This window comes from Pyxicephalus adspersus, chromosome 2, assembly GCF_032062135.1.
Source record: "Pyxicephalus adspersus chromosome 2, UCB_Pads_2.0, whole genome shotgun sequence".
Classification (NCBI taxonomy): Eukaryota; Metazoa; Chordata; class Amphibia; order Anura; family Pyxicephalidae; genus Pyxicephalus; species Pyxicephalus adspersus.
In genome coordinates, this window is record NC_092859.1 from 36,057,780 (window position 1) to 36,072,976 (window position 15,197).

The 15,197-nt window shown below is 38.1% G+C and overlaps 2 protein-coding genes across 2 annotated transcripts; both read right to left on the reverse strand.

Annotated features, from left to right (window-relative positions):
* Positions 1-1,575: 1,575 nt before the first annotated feature.
* Positions 1,576-8,620, reverse strand: LOC140322398 (gastrotropin-like). Its single transcript, XM_072398971.1, has 5 exons — positions 8,554-8,620; positions 7,280-7,452; positions 5,880-5,969; positions 5,043-5,079; positions 1,576-1,700 (listed from the first exon to the last, which is right to left on the reverse strand). The coding sequence occupies exons 1-5, from the start codon at positions 8,618-8,620 to the stop codon at positions 1,576-1,578; spliced, it is 492 nt and encodes a 163-aa protein (XP_072255072.1).
* Positions 8,621-11,179: 2,559 nt separating this feature from the next.
* On the reverse strand, positions 11,180-14,303 carry LOC140325003 (gastrotropin-like). The gene is made up of 4 exons (XM_072403106.1): positions 14,189-14,303; positions 12,015-12,187; positions 11,633-11,722; positions 11,180-11,286 (listed from the first exon to the last, which is right to left on the reverse strand). Exons 1-4 carry the CDS (start codon positions 14,253-14,255, stop codon positions 11,233-11,235), a joined length of 384 nt encoding a protein of 127 aa, XP_072259207.1. The 5' UTR covers positions 14,256-14,303; the 3' UTR covers positions 11,180-11,232.
* Between the last annotated feature and the right edge of the window lie 894 nt (positions 14,304-15,197).

A 15,197-nucleotide genomic window follows, 5' to 3' on the forward strand; every position in this document is an offset into this window, starting at 1 on the left:
GTAAAGCAGGGAAAAATCCCACTTTCTTGTGAAAGTGTTCCAGCCCAGTGTATCCTGGCACTTGAACATTTGCTGGAGATGCCATCAGGTCAATCAAGTTGAAAAATTAAAAAGAAGGTACTGTCTGTTCAGAGACCACTCGTGTTCAGGAAAGGATCTGCTCAGATGAACGCCCAACAGATTTTTACTGGCTGGTGGTTACAAGGACATACGTTTGAGATGTTTCTCTGCCCATGAAAAAAACATGGCTGTGACTTGATAGGTGATGTCTGGTGATGTAGGAAACCTCTGTCTTGTTGTCCATGAGTACCTTGACTTTCTGCTGATACCGGAGATAAGTGAAGACAATTAAGGCTTCCTTGCTAACAAATTGAAAGATTGAAGTGGGCCACCCTAGAAAAAAGGCCAAAAAATCCTGCACTTGATGTGACATACAGTGGGTTCCCTAAACTTGGAGACTGGAATCCTAGTCCTGTGCCCCAGAGCAATTTCCCAAGACAGATAGCTATGGGAGGACCGCTATCCCAAGTCTTGCCAGTCTGACCCGGGTTCAAATAGTCTACTCTAACAAGCAGCAAACCCAGGGATCAAGGAAGTACAACTGGAACTGAAACATGTAAAAACCTGTCCATGGACCCACAGAAACAAATGATGTCATAAGCCTCTGGAATGCCCCTGATTTTCTTCACTGACAGTGCCAGATTTTTAAAAAAATTCTTTGAACCCACAATATCATTTGTGCCACTTTGCAGGAAGGAAGAAGCACTCTGGACTTTGCCGTAATGAATACCATCCTCACATTTCAATTACCTGCATTGGACATACTGAAGGGTAGACAGGTGAACTGTTGGAGTGAAGATGGCAAACAGGAAAAATGGTGACATTCTACAAGTGAGACAGCCTGATAAGCATCTGCCATTTCTATTGAAATCATCCAGTCAGCCAGACAAACAACTGAGAGTCCTATACAAAGTCCAGAACTGACCTAATCCCCTCAGAGGCCTTTTTACTAGCAAAAGTCTGTAGTAAAATTTGTTTTCTCTTACCATTTTATGCATTGCATATTACTTGAGTCTCAGAGACAAAATTAATGGAGGGTGCAAGGAGAAACAGGTAAAAACTTGCCTCCCTGCTCGCCTACCTGCAATAAATGGGCTATTAACCCCCCTAGCAGTAATCCCGAGTGTGACTCGGGGTTACCGCTTTTTGCAAGTATTTTCCACCCTGAGTCACACTCGGGGTAGCTTTGAAAGCCCCTCTTACCTGTGCCCCGCGCTCCAGCGGTGATCAGACAATCCTGCTGTGATGCCGGGGCATCTGTCCGTCAGGGGGCCTGACCGGGCGGGAAATTTAAAAGCAGATTACTGAGTAATCTGGTTTTAAATTCCGCCCGGGTCCCGGCCATGCCGCTGAGCCTATAATCAGTTAGATGCCATGCACTATGAAGGATATCTGCATGGTGCATCGCATCTAACTGCTGATGTGATCAGCAATAGTAAATTCTGGGGATGATGCCAGCTTGCATCACCCTTGGAATTTACTATAGCTTCTCGCATCACATGGAGGATGTGACGCTCACAGCCTCCGGGTGATGCCAGCAGCCTTTGGTGGATTCAGGGGAGTGAGCGGGTCGGGACATCTCCATCGCATCCCCCGGCAAGATGTGACATCTTCCGGGTGATGCAGTGGAGTGATTAATTCTGAGGGCAGAAAAATTAAAAGCAGATTACTATGTAATCTGCTCTTAATTGTTTTTTACAGTACAAAACACATAAAAACATATAATAAAAGTAAAAATACATATTTTAGTGCACCAAACATCATTGCCCAGTGTCCTGATTTACATTTTGCCCACTATTAGTCCTGAACTTGATCTGACCTTTTGATTACATAAATCACTTCCTGAATGTATCATTTCATCACTTTGTCTTTGACCTTGATTGTTCCTGACTGATTGATGGAGACCGCATGGCATCCAAAAGGCATCTCACCAGCGCAAGCGCTGTTTTGGAGGAATTTGAATGCAGCGATAGCGATTTGGAGTCCCTTGTGGAATCAAGCGATAGTGATTCATCAGGAAATTTGTCATCGGACAGCGAAAGTGAACTGAGCGGCAATTCTGAACCTGAGGTCAGTGCTGTGCGCACATGGTGTCCTGTTGACCTTGATGTGGACCAGGCAGGACCGCCAGGATTTACCAGCACACCTGAGATGAAAATTTAGGCTCAATGCGATGACCCCCTGGCATACCTGAAGTTGTTTTTGACCGATGAAGTTATTGAAAAAATCGTTGCGGAGACAAACAGGTAAGCCGCTCTTGTGTTTGCTAACTTTTTGAAATTTTTATTACTTGCAAACTTCACCACTATAAAAGAACATATCCTAAAATATCTTTTTTATTTTGTTTTATGCAGGTACGCTGGACAACAACAAGGTGCTCCACACCTGAGGTTTGCAAGAAGCAGAAAGTGGGAACCTGTGACCAAGGATGACATTTGGCTGTTTTTGGGCTTGGTGATCCTGCAGGGAGTTGTGGGCAAAGCCATGCAGAAGTGGTACTGGTCTAATAATAAAATGATTGCCACTCCATTCTTTGGCACAGTCATGCCAGAATACAGCTTTTCCCTCATAATGAAATATCTGCAATTCACAAACAATGAAGAATTAGATGAGACTACCCATCCTGCACCAAAACTGAAGAAAATTTGGGAAGTGTCTCAGATGATTCTACAAAATTTCAAGCAAACCTATGTGCCAGAAAAGATGTCAGCATTGATGAAAGTCTAATGGCTTACAAGGGGAGGCTCAGCTAGGTGCAGTACATTGCGTCAAAGAGGGCACGATTTGGCGTGAAGACCTATATGCTGTGCGAATCCTCATCTGGCTACATCTGGAATACCATATTGTACACTGGAAAAGGGACACAGTTCAACCCCAGATACAGCCATTATGGATTGGCAGCATCTTCAGTGCTATTTCTCATAGAGCCATTGCTAGGTCAGGGCTATTGTGCCACAACTGACAATTTCTACACCTCTTCTGAGCTTTATGAGTTCCTTCTGCAACACAGAACAGATGCCTATGGAACTGTTAGGTCTAACCAGCGCAGCCTGACATCACTGTTTGCAAAAGGGAAGCTGAACACAGGAGAAATTATTGCCTGGCAGAAAGGCAAGATGATGGCCCTAAAAATGCGTGACACAAAAAATGTGTGCCTGATGAGTACTGCCCATGATGCCTCCACCGTTCTGGTACACACAAAACGTGGGAAAGAAGTGATGAAGCCACAGGTGGTGATTGACTACAAAACACCATGGGAGGTGTGACAGAGCTTACCAAGCCATGACATTCTACCCAGCGATGAGGAAACAGCAAAGGAAGTACTACAAGAAGATTTTCAGGCATCTAGTTGAGCAGTGCCTATGGGATGCCTACATTCTGTACAAAAAAAATAGTCAGAGGCCTGTGAATCATTCAGACTTCATTTTGCAAGTTTCCGAATCCATAGTCAAGAACCACCAAACCTCATCAGTGGCTATGAATAGGCCTGGACGTCGTACTTCCACCATTGTCAACCCAGAACGCCTGACCGGTCGTCACTTTGTTGAATACATCCCACCAACCCAGAAAAAGGCGGCACCTACAAGGATGTGCGTGGTTTGCTGATCAAAGACTGATGACAGAGGAAGGAAGAAACGCAAAGAAACCAGGTTCTACTGTCCTGACTGTGATGTTGGACTTTGTGCAGCACCCTGCTTCAAAATCTACCACACCCGGGATGTCTACTAAAAATGTAAATATTTTTTGTTTCTAAAATCTGCATTTAACTTTTTTGCATTTACTTTATCAATAATATTTCACCCTTGTTTGGAAAATTTCAGTGAGAAATTTTTGATCAAATAGTTTTTTTTTGATAAATTACATTGTTGTTGTCTATTATTTCATTATTTTTTATATCATGATTTATAAATATGTATTATATTATAATTTATGAATAAAATATAATAAATATAGTTATTATACCCGGGAGTGAATTCTAAGAATTACAGACCCACGATATTAACAAAAATTTCTATGCAAAAAAAAAATAGGATCAATTTTTGCATCAAAAAACTGACAGAATTCGAAATCTAGGGTGGTTAAAGCTCTATATTTCCAAACCCTCGGCACCAGGGTTCCTAAAACATGACAACAATGGGTCTTCCCCCTTGGGGTGGCTGAGTCGGGGAGGGCAAAAGAGGGGTAAGAAATGCCCATTCCTGGAGCGAGGACTTTCACCCTAGCAGCAAACTAATGAGTTCATCTCTTCCTATGATAACGCTCCCTTCACTGCAGCACATCTAAATGGCTCCTTGTGCTGCCTCTCCATATCCCTGCCTAAGCTCTGCCACACAGGGAATTTAGGTGGATGATACCAGGTCAGATCTACACTGCAATATTTTTTTTTTTTATATCTGTCTGCAATTCAGCTTGTATGCACATTACAATGATCATACTCTCCCACCAAAATAAGAACATTTAGTATTAGGAGCAGCTGTGATTCACCTTTTTACCATCAAAGAACCTGTGAAATAACTTTCAGGTTTTCAGGGAGCCCCTGGTATTAATACTACATCCACAGCTCACAGTACATCACTATGGTGGTCTGTGGGATGGATGAATACTTCCTACATTGCCGGACATTGGATAGAATGTCACCCTTACAGATAGCTGAAAAGATCATTGGTGTCACCTAAGCTGACCTGAGAAAAACAAATTGCACATTGCACAAGGAGCCCCAGCAACCTCTGGAAGAACCCTGGTTGAAAACTAATTTAGAGAAATATTTCTAAAAGGAAACAGTAACTAGATATCCAAAAAAGCAGCAAATATTTTATAGTTGCTATGACATATTTTCTTGTTCTGAGCTAATGGTTATTTTCCATAATGACCATTAGTTGTTAATTAAAAACAAAAACAGGACAAGAAATCCAATGAAAACTTTATTTAATTTTCATTTTTCAAACCAACACAAAACAATCCATCTTATGACAGTTTCTTACTGATTTTCTTCAAAATAACTCCATTAACTTCTAATTTCTGAAATAAAAAAAAAGTCAAGGTGAAATAAATGTCAGGATTTAGATTGAAAGTAAAGATATAGTTCAATACTTGCAACTATTGACACCTGACCACTAGAAATCACGGATCTTTAGAGTTTATAGTCCAATACACACAAATTATGAAGCCTTTATTTCATTTTTGATGTTTTCCTAAAATAAAAACGGGGTTTGGGTTAGGTTTGGCAGCAGTTCATGTAACTTGGCTCTGGCCCAGGGTAATATGGGGTCATCATTTTACAACTGTTGTTTACTTTTATATAATTAGTTCAGTAGTAGTTAGGAACTGCCTATGTGTGTATGCAGCATAACTGTTTGGCTCCCTGCGCTGCCCCTTATAATCCCCCTCCTCCCAGTCTAAATGCTATAAAGGGTATTACAAAAAAATCAAATTCAAGAATTTACATTAGTTGCATTGAAAAATACATCTAAAGTTTTTTGTAATATACTAATAAAATGCTAATTCCTTCCATAGCACTTAAATTAAAAACATTTATTTTTATCAAAAGTATTTGACAAACAAATCTGTTCACTGATTAATTTGTAAAGCCAGTTATTGCTTTGAATCCCTTTGAATGGCCTAATAGCAGCCATTTGATTTTAGTTTAGTCTTTGTTATTAGGTACCAATCAGTAATAAGGAGAACACAGACACCTATAGACAGATCCTGCCAGGCTATTGATTGCTAATGGGCTATTGCACTTTGCATTACTGGATATATCCAAAGAAAAGTGAGTGATTTTGTTTGCATTTTAAAGACCCAATAAAATAGATGCTTACCTCCACCAGGTCACTTTCAACAATCTCAGCTGACTCTTGATATATTTTAAAATCTCTAATTAGTTTCTTGTCAATCATGTCGACTGTAGCCTGTATAGAAATACATAGAATTCCATGTAAAGGAGTTTTATGAAGTAATATGTGGGTTTTGTCATCTATACTTTAAGTGATAAACAGTTTATACATTATAAATTGTGGTTAGTGGTAATTATTTAAAAAAAATCATATCTAGATATTTAGTGATAACTAACATAGGTCATTGCCATCTACATTACTCTCTAATTTAATGTTAAAATTTTATTCTGTAGCCAAGCTCAATTTTTAAAAATGTTTTTTTCTTTTGCTGATGTAAACTTACCACTTTCACAGATGTCTGGTAAAATTCTAGGCACCCCAGTAATGTCTTTAGGTTTTGTGAACAGTCACATAGACCAGGGACTAACGTAAGTGTATTTTTATTATTATCACATTCATTTGGACTTGTTCTGTGATTGTTGGTGACACCACTTTTCATCTAAATAGTTTTTTCTAAGAAAGTTACTAGGATGAACAGTAAAACTTTCTTCAACATTACAGAACAAATCCAGGTTAATGTGACAACTACCCCTAGGTCTACCATGACCATTTAGATTTGTGGTTGTATATGGAGGTATAATTATTTGATGTTTGTAGGCTTTTTCTTGTTTTATATGGTATTTTTAGGTACGTATTTTGAATAAATCAATGTTTTTGTATATAATTTAAAATGTAAAATTTTTATTATAACAATCATGAATAAAATATAACAATATATACAATAGCTGATATACATCACATCAATACCATAGCTGAACTAATCTCAGTGGGTATCTTTTTCGATGCAATTCACGGAACTATCATCCGCTTCTTCAGGAAAAACTATATGAGCCAGCCTTCAACTGAAATATACCAACCCAAAATTTCTTTTGACACCAATTACATGGATGAAATGAACACAGCAGTGAGTGAAGAGGGAAGAAACACAGAGCACCAAGTAGTTTTCTGTGTTGACTATGCAAAAATGGCACATGATCCTAATGAATAAAAGCCAGCACAAAAATTGATGAAACTGTGTTGACATGCTATTACCAAACAACACAATTTTATCAGATGGAGGTGACAAATATATTTACTATAAAATGATAATAATGTAATATTAGTGCAGACTTCAGTCATACAAGAGCTTATCATGCTTTATATATCTACATTATCAGATATGAGAACCTTATTCCTAAATGCTGCCATGTGCAATTGTTTTCCCTGTTGATGCCCCCACTGAAATGATGTAGCAATTGTCAATACACTGAGCGTTTTTATGGAATGTATTATAACTTTAATCAATAAATACTGCCATGTGGATGCCAATCACAGGGCTTGCTTACTTTGACCTTGGTGCCAATTACAGTCTGCATTTCAGATTCCTCCCCAGTGGTAAAATTGTTGGTTATGGTGCGATCTGGGTAGACCTGGGACCAGATGAAGTCATTACCGTTCTGAACTATTTTCGTTAGAATCATGATATCTTCTTCTGTCTGGATTTTTATTTCTGGAAAACCTGCAATAGAAATACACATTTTTTTATTGAAATTTTTACCATCACCATTCATGCACTGACGTGTATTGGTTGTGCTTAGTTTCAAGCAAAGATCAATGTGCACCACTAATCTGACTGATCATAGAGCTAGAGTCTGATTTGTTCCTGGGTCACACATCAATCAAGCGGGGTTTTTTCTTAAACTGAATGTGGCTTTGGTTTTTCTGGGCAGAGTTTACATACTCTGCTTTGGATAACGTATTCATTTTTCAGGAACTGTTCTTACATACCTCTCTATTGTTTTCTAGACCATTGGTGTTAAAATGATAGATTACAACTGTGGTTTTGCACAATTAATCAATCATATAGGATGGCAGCAACATGCAATCAGTGGAGAAGTCAGTGTCTGCATTTTTTAGTCTCAGAACATGCGGATAAAAATTGTGTTCAGTACATATCATGAGTCACAGATTCCAACAGTAATAAAACACCAATCTCTATACGTGTGTACTGTTGGAAGATTCCTAAAAAATTAACTATATAATTTACCGGAAGTATACAGCTGCAATTTAAGCTCATGGGGTTGCTTACATGGCAAGTTTTGTTGTGTTTATTTATACTTATTTGGGCCTCATAGTGCTCACAAAAATTTGCACTCCATATTTCCTGTAAAACAGCACACACCATTCATTGGTACTTCTGGGTATAGGAAGCCTGTGATTCACTTACCTTTGTCCCATGGTGCAGTGTCAGGTCGTAAAGTTGCATTAAGGGACCTTAGTCCTGTAAAAGCTTCCACCTGGAGCAAAGCTTTTCTTTTAGGTTTATGCTGGCAACCAGGGGTGTAATGGGGAAGGTGAAAAAAGGCAGGGAGAGTGGCATTTAAATCAAAACTAAAGTTTGGAAATAAAATATAGAGGAATAGTTTTGTTTTTTGACAAAAGAGACATCATAAAGTCAGAAAAAGTAGATTTGATTTTTGGTCTCTCTCCCTTCTACTGCATCAAGATGAAAACTTGCATGTGGGATGTGTGCATGCTTATAAAAGTTAACAGTCAGATCACATCCATTTCAGGTCTATGTCTAGTTGTACAAAATTAGTCTAATCATAAATTTTCTTACCAAGTTCCCCCATGAAGAGTTCATAGTTCTCCTGGCTTTTCAATTCATATGTTCCAGTGAAATTCATGGTTTCCTTGCTAGCCTAGTAGGGATATGGTAGAGGAGAGGGTTTGAAAAGAAGGATGAGATAATACACTGTGCCACTAAGGGTATTTAAATGTTTTTTTTTTATTGCCCCTCACCCCTCCCATCTAAAGCACCCTACAAATTCTCATTATCTAGTCTGTGCAGTTTAGGGAGTGGTACCTGCTAAACCAGAACAGATAGCCATAAATTACAGGTATAACCAAGCTTTCAAAAAAAATGGAAATTTCCTTTTTTACCGTGTTAATTCTCAAAGCTGGCCTTCTAAAAGAATGATAAGTGTAAAGTGAACATAAAAACATCCTTGCAGGGTGAAGTGGCATTTTCATACCCAAAAGTCTGTGGATATCCCTCAGTGTTGGTTTGTTCAGGTGTTTCTAGTAAAGAGTACTGTTAATAGTAATAAAACATTTTAGACAACTTTGCCCTTCTAATCTTGTGGCATTAGTTTGGGTAAGGCCTCTTTCTGAGTTTTTATATGGCAGTTCTGTGCAATAATTTATAGCAACCAACTAGAATCTATCCTGTTCTTTTCAATAGTAATTTTTTTATATAATTGCGAATATGGGGCACCCTGCAAAGTTTATACAATTTACATAATCTGACATGATTCCTAACTTTTGCCCAGTATGTATCTTTCTGAAGTTTCCATTCTGATAGATAAACGTCCAAGTTGTTTATTTCATAGTATTGTCAATGTTAGCTGGTTTTCCTCTAATGCTGGTTACATGTCACTGACTCCTTATATATGTGTAGTGTGGAGTCAGACTAAAATGAATCTAGAAGAGAAGATGTCACATTGTGGACCATGGTGTCACCTTTTCTTATGTAAATGGTGATATTAGATATACTTGTGATTTAATTTTAGTTTTGTATAGAGTAAAAGATGGATAAAACTCCTGTCATCTAATTTTTTATGTTATTGTCCCTTCACTTTCTTTCTCAGGGATTCAACAAGAGAAGATACTCCTCTTAGGAAGTTGCCTTGAATAGCTGTCCTCATTAGAAGATTTCCTTTCTTTACCTGTTATGGTACAACTGTACAATTTTGGGATCCCCATCACTTTCTGTCATGATTCAAATGGTTGACAAATGGAATGGGTTATACCAAGACAAATGGAACGGGTTATTATACCTAGTAGGGACACAGACAGCGATATAAGGGGTTCTTGTATATATGTAAGGGGTAAGTGTGTATTTTAAAAACAGCTGGTTTATCTGCCAAAAGAATATGTATTAATGTCACCTAATGTTATCTTGCCAGGTAAGACAGGAGATCTGATTTTTCTCTGCTTCAGTTCAATAAAACTTACCACTTCTCTTCACTACTACCCTATGACTGGAAAGTGAAAATAGAGGCAGCAAATTGATGAACTCATCTTTTTTCACTCGGCTATCTGTTCCTATGGTTATGCTCCTTGCACTGCAGTGCAACTAATTGGCTCCTTGTGCTGCCTCTTCATATCCCTGCCTAAGCTCTGCCACAAATGGACTTCAAGTGGATGATACCAGGTCAAATCTACCCTGCCTGCATTTAAAACAATAAATAAATTTAAGGCCCAATCGATTATCACACAGCAGAATTATTATGTGTTTTTCTATATGTCTAAAATTGATCTTTATATATATTTAAATCCATTATCCATACTCTCATGTCATCCATAACATACTCTCCATTATCCATACTCTCATACACTAATGTTCCACTAACTGCCACTTGTGCTGTAAATCTGGACTCTCCCACCAATCATTTAGTATTTAGAGCAGACTTTCCAAACATTTTTCCCTTGGGAAAACCTTAAAATAATGTTCAGGTAACAACTTTAGGGAACCACGGATATATTACTATATTCACAATTCACATTAAATTAGCATGGTGGTGACTGGGAACAATGCCTCTCACATTGTTGGACATTGGGAAGAATGTCACTATTACAGATAGCCAAAAAGTTCATTGGAATCACTTAAACTGACCTGAGAGGCAAAAAGTGCTTATTACACAAGGAACCCCTGACAACCCCTGGAGCAGCCAGTGATTTAGACATTTCTAAAACAAATTAGTAACTAATGTGGGAGATAAGCACTGCAAAGGGGGTATATTCAATTTCAGATTGATTAACAATTAAAGTCATCATTTCAACATAATTACAGGGCTTTTTCCCTCTCGATGGATCAAAGTCATCAGAGCATGACATAAAACGAAAATTTTAGTGTCCTGGGAGACCTCCTGGGCCACCGGGCCTGGATCCCAATTGAAGAGCTGTAATTCTGCAGCACAATGTATATACAGCCTTATCCAGACCCAATATTCTCTTTAACAGGTAAACCTCAGGAAACACATTGAGATAACCTCCAAAATTGTCCTGACAATTCTCACTTGCTACACTAAACAGATACTGAATCAACAATTATTTCATTAGCTGCTATGTATTGCTATGACATATTTTCTTCCACCAAGCTAATGATTATTTTCCATAATCACAAATAATATATTATAATAGTATAATAATAGTAATTAGTAAAAAACAAAACAGGACAAGAATTCTAATGAAAACTTTTTAAAATTTTATTCTTTAAAAAACAAGACAATCCTTCTTATGACAGTCTTTTACTGACTCTCTTGAAAACAACTCCACCGGCTTGTGATGTCTAGAATTAAAAAAAAGACAAGGTGAATAAAATGTGATTCAACAGCAGTTCAAGCAAAAAGGACGCATTGGCATTTGCCTAGGGTAATAGAAGTCATCAATTTACATCTTTGGTTCATTAATAAAATGCTAATTAATTTTCAGTTGGAAAGGCCCCCCAAATTTCCTGTACTTCTAGGACCCATAGCAGTCACTTTAAGTTTAGTCAATAGTTGCCAAAGTAGTAGTAAGCATAACACAGACACCTATGGACAGATCATTCCAGGCTATTGATTGCTATGGGTTACTGCACTTTGCATTACTAGGCATATCCAAAGAATGCTAAACCCAATAAAATGGAGGCTTACCTCCACCAGTTTTCCTCCAACAATCTCGGATGAGTGTTTGTATTTTCCAAAGTCTACAACAATTTTGCTGCCATCCCAGTTGACTGTGGCCTGTTAAAATTACATAGAATTACATGTAAAAGATTCTTAGGAAGTAATATATAAGTTTAGAAGTTATTTTCAGTTATAAAAAGCTTATACATTTAGATATTTAGTGAATACTAACATAAGTCATTGCCATCTAAGTTACTCTCTAATTTAAAGTTGTCAAAATTGAACTTTGCATTTTAGTCAATTCACCAAACTAATTTAAAACTTTCCAAACATTTACATTTCTCTTGCTGTCCTGCTTGCACACATGACAACGAGCATGCTCCCTGCATAATTTAAAATATTTACTTACTTTAAACTTTTTGCCGCTCATGGTCTCCATTTCAGATTCCTTCCCAATGGAAAACTGGTTTGTCATGGTGTGGCCTGGATAGACCTGAGACCAGGTGAAGTCATTACCGTTTTGTACAACTTCTGTGGTGAATACGAAATCCTTTCCTTTCTGGATTGTTTCTGCTGGAATTCCTGCAATAGAAGTACACATTTTATTATTAGAATTATCACCATCACCATTCATGCACAGACATCATCAATTGTGTTTAGTTTGGTAAATCAAACACAAGCAGGTGTCAAGCAAAGATCAATGTACACCAGAAAACAAGCAATCAGAATTTCTTTTTTATACATTTTTTGACTGATCATTGAGAAAGATCTTGATTTGTGACTTTTGGTTTACTTATCAAGCAAGCCAGGGTTTTTCCTAAACCGGCATGGCAATGGTTTTTCTGGGAAGAATTTTTGACATTTTTAAGCACTGTTCTAACATGATCTATGATGCATTACATTTAAAAACATTTAAATAGGCACCGGACTGAAACTTCCTAATCCAGGGGTCGGCAAACTTTTATGGCCACTAGGCCATTTCAGGGGTGGGCGGGAACATACTAGGCCAGACTCTGAGTCCCACCCTAATGACTCCACCCACCACCAGGGAACACCCCCTGAAGTGAAATCCCTCTCCTTCGTATGTATTGTGGAGGAGAGGGATTTCCCTTCAGGGAGCGTTCCCTATTTACCGCAGCGGCGGAAGTATCAACGCTGGCCAGGATAAACCGATCCGCCGGCAACCGCTCCCAAGCCGCAGGTTTGTCAGGAGTTTGCCGACCCCTGCCCTAATTAGATCTGGTCATATTCTGTGCAAATATGCATGAAGATAATTGTGATGAAAATATAAGCTAAAATACAACTCAGAGTACTGGAGTGAGAGCTAGAAAGAACAATTCCACTAAAAAGGATGTCAATTATATTTACATGTGAAAATAAATCACTAATCATAACATACAACACCATAGCCATAGCACCATAAAAAAGGGGGAAATCTTCAATTGATTGTCATCTATCTGAAGCAGACCCTTTTTGACAAATAATAACAACCTTTAAATAAAAAAATCCATTAAGCACCTCCCTACTGATATAAATGACCTCTCTACTGATTACTATACCATTGGTTTTAAAATGATAGATTACAACTGTGGTTTTGCACATTTGGCAGCAACATGCAATTAGTGGAAAAGTCAGTGTCTGCTTTTTTAGTTTTAAGTAAAATTAGTTGTAAGTGATATTTAGTCACATGGATCATGTAACTGCATATTGCCTAATAATTGTATTATGGACCTCACGTAATCACTAGACTGGTCAAGTCCCAGCCTTCAACAGAAAAGAAACACCAAACTTTATATTAGTAAACTGCTGTAAAACATAAAAAATGAATATAAATTGTACCAGAAATATACAGCTGCACTATAACCTCATTTTATTTTATGGCTTGTTTACACTGCCTGGTAATATATATTTAATTGGTCCTCATAGTGCCTTAACACACAAATTTCCAATTTTATCAACAGGTTCACTGGTAAAGCAGCACAAACCAATCCTGGGTACTTCTGGGTATGGGTAGCCTGCGATTCACTTACCCTTCTGCCTGTTCTGTCTGAACAGTCACTTGTCAGGCCCTATGGTTTGTAAAATCTTCTACCTGGAGCATACACAAACTTTTTCCTTAATCTATCTGTTGCCAAACAGGGGTAATGGGGAAGGTGAAGAAAAGTAGAGTAGAGGTTGGTAGAGTTTTTTGGGCATTAGAGACATGCACAATCTCTGCTGACAAAAATCTCTTTATATCATACCTAACAATGTTTTATTTTCTGTACACTGCATGTTGCACATGTAGTGTCAAGGTTGATGTCCTGTGTCCATGTTCATAGATAAGAGCATCAACTGTGGCCTAATGGCCATATAGGTCGGTGAAGGACCCAGAGAATGCAATGAAATGGATGCGACTAAGAACATTGATCAGACATTGCAATATAGAATAGGGAAAGCAATATAGGTGCACAGATTTGCAAATAATGGCCAAAACCACATCCACCACCTTGGAATAACTTTTTGCTTTTGGTTTGCCTTGCATGGGCATAGTGCAGAAACACAGAACAAACAGAAAAGGAGTCCAAGCATATATTTTCTTACCAATAACCTGCATGAAGGCTTCATAGTTCTCCTGGCTTTCCACCTCATATTTTCCAGTGAAACTCATGTTGTCTCAGCTAGTCTATTAGGACTATGGAAGAGGAGAAGATGTGAAGACAGGGATGATATGTTACATTGAGCTACCATGGTTATTTATATGGTTTTGTCCCCTCACCCCTCCCATGCCAAGCACCCAGCAAATCCTTATTGTTCAGTCTGTCCAATCTAGATAGAGATACCTGCTGACTAACCTGTACCGGTGTTATTGAACTGTAGATAAACTAAGCATTTATTGCCCTGAATTACAAGTATAATCCAGCTACTCGGGAACAATGAACATTTCCTTTTTACTGTAGTATTTCTCAAGGCTGGTGTTCTAAAAGAGTGCAAAGGATCATTTAATTTACCCATGCAGGGTTAATGTCACAGGTTCATAGCCAAAAGCCTGTGGAAGGGTACTGAAAATGGAACAAAGACAGGCCCAGGCCAGTTTTTAATTGCCAGCTTTATGCAAAAACCTATATAAATATCAGAATCTATCTTGTTCTGATTGAATGGTGTTGTATAATCTTATATATATCAAAATCTTCTCTTAAACAATCATCATCAATACAGCTGTTACAATAAAATATTTCCTTTATTTGTTTCCTGAAATGATTTTGGACAATTCTGGAAGTGCCAAGACACTGGCAGAGGCTACAGCATTGGAATGGAGAGAAGGACAGATGGGTTTTCAAAGAATGAGCACAGTACCACTTTTATTGCAGGCAGCTTTCCTTTAGGAATTATTTGCCTCCTAATAGTTACTGTATATTAATCATTGAATAAGACTGATAACGTCTAGCAGTTGGCAAGGGACACTTACTGTTTACTACAGTTCTTAGATACTTCAGCAGGTAGCCAGCAATTTTTTTTTAGGGAAATGTTATAAATGACAACCTGTTGATTGTATGAGATCACGCTTTATTAATAGAAAGTAGAAAGACCCACAGCATTAAGAGCAGGGCCT

Excerpts from the sequence above, each read along its gene's own strand:
- LOC140322398 (XM_072398971.1), bottom strand. The coding sequence starts at position 8,620 with ATGAATTTCACTGGAACATATGAATTGAAAAGCCAGGAGAACTATGAA. Across the intron at positions 5,970-7,279 it reads TAATTGGCACCAAGGTCAAA|GCTACAGTCGACATGATTGA; the intron begins GTAAGCAAGCCC and ends ATTTCTATACAG. Across the intron at positions 5,080-5,879 it reads TTGAAAGTGACCTGGTGGAG|AAATTAGAAGTTAATGGAGT; the intron begins GTAAGCATCTAT and ends TTTTTATTTCAG.
- LOC140325003 (XM_072403106.1), bottom strand. The coding sequence starts at position 14,255 with ATGAGTTTCACTGGAAAATATGAGGTGGAAAGCCAGGAGAACTATGAA. Across the intron at positions 12,188-14,188 it reads AGCCTTCATGCAGGTTATTG|GAATTCCAGCAGAAACAATC; the intron begins GTAAGAAAATAT and ends CTTCTATTGCAG. Across the intron at positions 11,723-12,014 it reads TGAGCGGCAAAAAGTTTAAA|GCCACAGTCAACTGGGATGG; the intron begins GTAAGTAAATAT and ends TAATTTTAACAG.